The sequence below is a fragment of the Dermacentor albipictus genome, chromosome 8 (assembly GCF_038994185.2).
Source record: "Dermacentor albipictus isolate Rhodes 1998 colony chromosome 8, USDA_Dalb.pri_finalv2, whole genome shotgun sequence".
Taxonomy (NCBI): Eukaryota; Metazoa; Arthropoda; class Arachnida; order Ixodida; family Ixodidae; genus Dermacentor; species Dermacentor albipictus.
The window spans coordinates 87,923,343-87,931,184 of NC_091828.1; the positions used below are offsets into that span (position 1 = coordinate 87,923,343).

A 7,842-nucleotide genomic window follows, 5' to 3' on the forward strand; every position below is an offset into this window, starting at 1 on the left:
CTGGGGCTTTTGCTCCTTGAATATAAGATTCTGCCTAGGCATCATGGAGGAGGTTTCTTAGGGCGTGTTGTATGCGTTTGTCCCCTAGACGTGGCGGCATTGCGGTGTGCGATCGAGTTCGTTTACGCTCCGCCGCTGGCTGCCCGCGCGGTGAGGCAGTGGGCACGGGCGCCCCGTTTGGTGATCGCTGTGTCTGAAGGGGCAAGGTTTTGACTGGTGTTGTATAAGTTGCGGGTCGCTCTTTTACGTCGCCACGATAGATTGGATTCTTTACAACCACTGCTCCAGGAGGGCACATGTAACCGGCAAACGGAGGCCCCAGGAGAGCACCTGAGGTTACAGTAAAGTAGACAGCGCAGCATCTCCATGGCACCCAAGGGGTAGCGGGGGATCAAAGCTGGAAGCAGGGCAGCCCGTGGGTTGGGGCCGCGTAGGCCGAAGGGTGTATAGGATCGGCTGTCCGCAGTAGCGGACAGCCAGTTTTTTATGCGAACACCCCCTGGCACGCGCAGGCCTCAGCGAGCCCCAACCCACGGACCAGTTCGGGTTCTAGCCTTGGTGTCGTGAAGCCGCCGCCGCTAATACTGCTAAATAATGATACGTTGATACAATTCGTAAAAAATGCACAATTGAACAAATATAATTACGTGCAGCCGCCAACTTGTGACTCTAAGTTCAGCACTACCGCGCTCCGCGACTTGTGCAACACCACTCAAAACTTGCAGCGGAATGCCGCGGTGGCGTAGAGGTAGAACACCCGCCTCGCGTGCAAGAGGTCCGTGGTTCGAATCCCGGTGCCGGCAATTTTCCACCGGAATAAAAAAAAAGAAAAAAAATCCGCGTGTTGATAAAATTGTATAAACAGGCTTGGAGTGTGGCCTGATCCCGGTGACCAGAACCGGTAACTCAATCCCTCACCAGAGCAGGATTGGCCACCGTGGTGCAGTACTTGGCCACAACCTCCTATATGAACACAACAATCAAACCCCGGCCCTCAGTCCTCAGCAGCTGCGCAGCAACTGACCACGGCGGCGGTCAGACCTGCGACGCAGCAGAGGGTGCTAAGAATCACTGGCTCCGGACAGGCCGCCATTGGAATATGAACCTGGCAACGTTTAACGCTAGAACGTTATCTAGTGAAGCGAGTCTAGCAGTGCTATTGGAGGAATTAGAGGGCAGTAAATGGGATATAATAGGGCTCAGTGAAGTTAGGAGGCCAAAAGAAGCATATACAGTGCTGAAAAGCGGGCACGTCCTCTGCTACCGGGGCTTAGCGGAGAGAAGGGAACTAGGAGTCGGATTCCTGATTAATAAGAATATAGCTGGTAACATACAGGAATTCTATAGCATTAACGAGAGGGTGGCAGGTCTTGTTGTGAAACTTAATAAGAGGTACAAAATGAAGATTGTACAGGTCTACGCCCCTACATCCAGTCATGATGACCAGGAAGTCGAAAGCTTCTATGAAGACGTGGAATCGGCGATGGGTAGAGTGAAAACCAAAAACACTATACTAATGGGCGACTTTAATGCCAAGGTAGGCAAGAAGCAGGCTGGAGACAAAGCAGTGGGGGAATATGGCATAGGCACTAGGAATAACAGGGGAGAGTTATTAGTAGAGTTTGCGGAACAGAATAATATGAGGATAATGAATACCTTCTTCCGCAAGCGGGATAGCCGAAAGTGGACGTGGAGGAGCCCGAACGGCGAGACTACAAATGAAATAGACTTCATACTCTGCGCTAACCCTGGCATCATACAAGATGTGGACGTGCTCGGCAAGGTGCGCTGCAGTGACAACAGGATGGTAAGAACTCGAATTAGCCTAGACCTGAGAAGGGAACGGAAGAAACTGGTACATAAGAAGCCGATCAATGAGTTAGCGGTAAAAGGGAAAATAGAGGAATTCCAGATCAAGCTACAGAACAGGTACTCGGCTTTAACTCAGGAAGAGGAAGTTAGTATTGAAGCAATGAACGACAATCTTGTGGGCATCATTAGGGAGTGTGCAATGGAAGTCGGTGGCAACTCCATTAGGCAGGATACCAGTAAACTATCACAGGAGACGAAAGATCTGATCAAGAAACGCCAATGTATGAAAGCCTCTAACCCTACAGCTAGAATAGAACTGGCAGAACTTTCGAAGTTAATGAACAAGCGTAAGACAGCTGACATCAGGAAGTATAATATGGATAGAATTGAACATGCTCTCAGGAACGGAGGAAGCCTAAAAACAGTGAAGAAGAAACTAGGAATTGGCAAGAATCAGATGTATGCGTTAAGAGACAAAGCCGGCAATATCATAACTAATATGGATGAGATAGTTCAAGTGGCTGAGGAGTTCTATAGAGATTTATACAGTACCAGTGGTACCCACGACGATAATGGAAGAGAAAATATTCTAGAGGAATTCGAAATCCCAAAGGTAACGCCGGAAGAAGTAAAGAAAGCCTTAGGAGATATGCAAAGGGGGAAGGCAGCTGGGGAGGATCAGGTAACAGCAGATTTGTTGAAGGATGGTGGGCAGATTGTTCTAGAGAAACTGGCCACCCTGTATACGCAATGCCTCATGACCTCGAGCGTACCGGAATCTTGGAAGAACGCTAACATTATCCTAATCCATAAGAAAGGGGACGCCAAAGACTTGAAAAATTATAGACCGATCAGCTTAATGTCCGTTGCCTACAAACTATTCACTAAGGTAATCGCAAATAGAATCAGGAACACCTTAGACTTCTGTCAAGCAAAGGACCAGGCAGGATTCCGTAAAGGCTACTCAACAATAGATCATATTCACACTATCAATCAGGTGATAGAGAAATGTGCGGAATATAACCAATCCTTATATATAGCTTTCATTGATTACGAGAAAGCGTTTGATTCTGTCGAAACCTCAGCAATCATGGAGGCATTACGGAATCAGGGTGTAGACGAGCCGTATGTAAAAATACTGAAAGATATCTACAGCGGCTCCACAGCCACCATAGTCCTCCATAAAGAAAGCAACAAAATCCCAATAAAGAAAGGCGTCAGGCAGGGAGATACGATCTCTCCAATGCTATTCACCGCGTGTTTACAGGAGGTATTCAGTGACCTGGATTGGGAAGAATTGGGGATAGAAGTTAATGGAGAATACCTTAGTAACTTGCGATTCGCTGATGATATTGCCTTGCTTAGTAACTCAGGGGACCAATTGCAATGCATGCTTACTGACCTGGAGAGGCTAAGCAGAAGAGTGGGTTTAAAAATTAATCTGCAGAAAACTAAAGTAATGTTTAACAGTCTCGGAAGAGAACAGCAATTTACAATAGGCAGCGAGGCACTGGAAGTAGTAAGGGAATACATCTACTTAGGGCAGGTAGTGACGGCAGATCCGGATCATGAGCCAGAAATAAACAGAAGAATAAGAATGGGCTGGGGTGCGTTTGGCAGGCATTCTCAGATCATGAACAGCAGGTTGCCATTATCCCTCAAGAGGAAAGTGTATAATAGCTGTGTCTTACCAGCACTCACCTACGGGGCAGAAACCTGGAGGCTTACAAAAAGGGTTCTACTCAAATTGAGGACGACGCAACGAGCTATGGAAAGAAGAATGATAGGTGTAACGTTAAGGGATAAGAAAAGAACAGATTGGGTGAGGGAACAAACGCGAGTTAATGACATCTTAGTTGAAATCAAGAAAAAGAAATGGGCATGGGCAGGACATGTAATGAGGAGGGAGGATAACCGATGGTCATTAAGAGTTACGGACTGGATCCCAAGGGAAGGGAAGCGTAGCAGAGGGCGGCAGAAAGTTAGGTGGGCGGATGAGATAAAGAAGTTTGCAGGGACGGCATGGCCACAATTAGTACATGACCGGGGTTGTTGGAGAAGTATGGGAGAGTCCTTTGCCCTGCAGTGGGCGTAACCAGGCTGATGATGATGATGATGACTCAAAACTTTGCCTCTGAAGCTACGTCAGACAGACTTTCGCGCGCCTGCAGCGCTGGTGCTGAGACAATCATCGTCACCGGCCGCCTTTCAGCCACTTGTATTCAACTGCGGTGGTTAGGGCACTCTGCCTTCTCGATATTCAATATATGCTGTCCGGGCTCAACTACAGTCGCTAGTGCTCCCACAGAAGCATATGTGATGTTATTTACAAGGTACATTGCCGCAAGGTGCGAGAAAGGTATGATCCGCCACGAGTGACTTAGCACGAGCGCCGCAGGTGCCCTCAGTCTGTCCGACAGAGCGGTCGCCAAATCGTGCGTCAGTGCCCGCTGCTTCACCTATTTTACCGCGCCGGCAGCCAGCGTCCGAGCGTAAACAAACTCGACCCCTCTCCGCAATGCCGGCATGCCTAGGGACAAACGCCTACACCATGCGTTGAGAAGCCTCCTCCGTAGTGCCTAGGCAGAGTCATATATTCAAGGAGTAAATACCCCAGATTTTCTCTCTCGCGTCCGCTGTTACTCGCGCCTGCACACAAACGACTGGTGATCCCTCAATTGAACGTCTCGTGGGAGAGTGCACATGAAGCCGCCAGCCATCTCGGCCTGGAGCCGGTCACCTCCAAGATAAGGCGCACGGGTTGTTATGCGCTTAACCGCGCAGACAGCCATTCGCAGCCACTATACTGGGGCTGCGACTTTACAATTGCTACTGAGTACAGCGGGGCGTGACTTTAATGCGGGCGCCCGACGTTTGTGAGCATGCGCTAGTAAGAGCGGATGCGACATAGAACATGGGGGTAATGGGGGGGGGGGGGGGCTTTTGCTCCTTCAATATGCGACTGTGCGTAGGCACTACGGGGAAGAAGTTTGTTTGCGTGTGTTGTATGCGTTTGTCCCTATAGGCGTGCCGTCTTTGCGGAGTGGGGTCAAGTTTGTTCACGCTTGGACGCTGGCTGACGTCACAGTGAAACAGGTGAAGCAGTGGGCACTGACGGCGCGTTTGGCGATCACTGTGTCGGACACTCTCTGTCGCGCCTGCGGCGCTCGTGCTGAGTCAGTCGTGCCGGATCACACCTTTCCCGGTGACGCTCGACGCGCCTGCAAATGCTACGAGAATACCACGCGCCCCCTAACGCACTTTACACTAACGTAAGCTAACCTATCGTTAACCTAAGCTAATGAGGCCAGGACGCAAAGACTATAATCGTCACGACGTTACCGCTGTGAGACTACGGCGCACCACCCTAACGCCTTTTACGCTAACCTAACCTAACGTGGACGAGACGCTAATGCAATAAATGTCAAGGCGTGACATCAGGCAGTCACGTTCAACAGTGGTTGCTAAGGCGCTGTGCGTTTATTTCACTCAAAGGGGACCACTCAAAAGTGCTCTTGAAAAGTCTTGGACAGCAGCATACGAAAAGCCTGCCAAGAGCGAAGATACTACTCCAGGAGAGCAGGCACGGCCTCTGCTACAGCCCCTATTGCTTCCCCAGGAAAATCAGTGATGTTCTTTGTTTTATGACGGTAGAGTGTCGTAAGGCGCGACAAAGTTACAATCCGGCATGACTTACTCAGCACCAGAGCCGAACGTGTGAGGAAGTCTGTCCGACGTACCTTTAGACACAGCAATAACAAAATGGTGCGTGAGTGCCCGCCGCTTCACCTGTTGCACCGCAGCGGCAGCCAGCGTCCGAGCATAAACAAATTCGACCCCATTCCGCAATGCTGGCACGCCTGGGTACAAGCACATACAACACGCACAAAGAAACTTCTCCATAGTGCCTAGACAGAGTTAGATATTCAAGGAGCAAGAACCACCAGATTTTCTTTCTCGCACCTGCTCTTACTCGCGCCAGCGCAGAACGTCGAGCGCCCCGAGAAATGCCGCGCCCCGCTGTACTTACTAGCAATTGTAGAAATGCGACCGGGCTAGAGGAGGAGACGCGCCCTCACCGATGCCTTTCTCGCGCTCGCTTGATCACGTTGCAGCGTGCTCACCACCTTCCCCCACACACTGTAGGGTACGCTTTATCACGTGACCTTCAATATCGGACGCGCATCAAACCATCATTCTTTTCACCTCACCCTCACGCGCTTTCCCTCGCAGCCACAGCACATGGCGCGCAAGGCGCGATGGGTTATTTTCGCACTTGGACCTCATATTAGACACCACGGTGATAATCAATATATGAACAGTCTATGCTGACTTTATTCTAAAGTATTCTTATGATCGCTATTCCAATAATAAACCTACTATGGCTCGGCTGCCGCTCCAGACTGTGTAGATAAGTAGTGGTCGTGATGGCTCAGAGGCTATGGTGCTCAGCCGCGGCGCACAAGGTCGCGGGTACGTTTGACGGCTGGAGCTGACGCCATGCGATGGGCGCTGAATTCAAGAACGTACATGCGTTGTGACTTAGGCGCATCGTTAATGTAGCTCAGGGGATCTAACTGAATCTGGCGCCCGCTACTATTATAGACGTTGTGGTCGTATTGGACAGCAAACCACACCTAGTGATTAGCCGTAAGAAGTCGAGCTTCTAGTGTCATTGAGACGCATTCTTCTCGATCTGGCACCTGTTCCATGTTTTTGACCAGAAAAAGAAAATATAAGCCGTAGATGCAGCTTGAGTGGGAATACTCTGCGAGAAAGCGCCTGATAAGTATGTCAGGCCCTGGCGTCAGAGGCGAGCGCTGTACCGTGATGCTGATCTCGCGGCTAATAAACACAGCGAAAAATGGCATTGCTAATATAAGGCTGTTTTGTTCCAGGCCAGAGATCTCGGAGGAATGTACCGCTTCGAGGAGGGGGGGGGGTGGAATGTTACACCTGATACAAGCAAACATGCAGGCGGTGAAACCACAGCCAGCTATTGTCTGTGATTTCAGCGATTGATTCTAGAACTAAAGGGATCGGGGCACAGTCCAAGTAGTAATAGATGCACGTGTTTAAAATCGTATACGGGCTTTTCTACATCCGGATGTTACTGAAACATTGCGCAGAGTCCAGGTTAGTCTCTTTTAATTAAAAATAAGACGGTTATCCACACTGTTGCTGACAATTTTTTTTTATATTCCTCTTGCCAAACCTCCCAGTGCATTGACGGAAGAGTCGAGCTCAAGGTTGTCGACGGTGCTCACGAGACCTTCGTGTTGGGCCCAGGAGCCCGGGAGTGTGCAGCCATCATCACTCAGCAGATATCGGGCTGAAACATAGCCGTCAAAGTGAAGTGACACACACACACACATACATACAAAGGGGGGAAATAAAACAAGGATATTTCCTTTTGTGTTCCGTCTCGAGACATCTTTTTTAATTTACTCGAACGAAAGATGGCGTGCGACTACGGCATCGGCTGGTCCTAGTTTCATGAACAAAATGCTAGACATGTTCACAGCGAAGCCTTGCAAAAAATTTCCTACAAATCCGAAAGTATAAGTATTTATATGTTCCTGCAGGGAAATATATTTTTTTTCTTCTTCCTAGCATCGGCGGAGGCGGCTCATCGGCTGTGTCGCTTTATACTGCTGAGCACAACTTCTCAAGGTCCTAGCCGTGGCACCCGAATTCGGATACGGGTGGAATGCCATTACTCTCTTGTACTTAGGTGTAGGTGCGCGTTTCAAGAACCTCAAGTGGTGCAAATTACTCGGACGTCGTCCCGGTACTGCGACCGGGATGACGCTGTGTTTCCTCCCTCCTTTCTCCTCGGTGTATCCCTTCCCCATCCCCCCGAAGCTGAGCCGCATTCTGTTAAAGGGCTTCCCAAAATAGCACCCCCCTGCGATCACTCTTTTTCTGCCGAGCGGTCGTCGGTATGACACAGTCATCGTCCGGCCCACATGCTCATCCCCAGCTTCGCTCGAAATTTCGCTAGTGCAACGGCTGCGAAGAAACAGCTTT

The 7,842-nt window shown here is 49.7% G+C and overlaps 1 protein-coding gene across 1 annotated transcript in view; it reads left to right on the top strand.

The window, feature by feature from the left end:
* The window catches only part of LOC139049280 (fatty acid synthase-like), a 140,300-nt gene extending 133,152 nt beyond the window's left edge, over positions 1 to 7,148 (top strand). Inside the window, exon 29 of the mRNA XM_070524657.1 lies at positions 7,035 to 7,148. Coding sequence (XP_070380758.1) covers positions 7,035 to 7,148 — 114 coding nt within the window. The remainder of the gene's footprint in view (positions 1 to 7,034) is intronic.
* Positions 7,149 to 7,842: the final 694 nt, after the last annotated feature.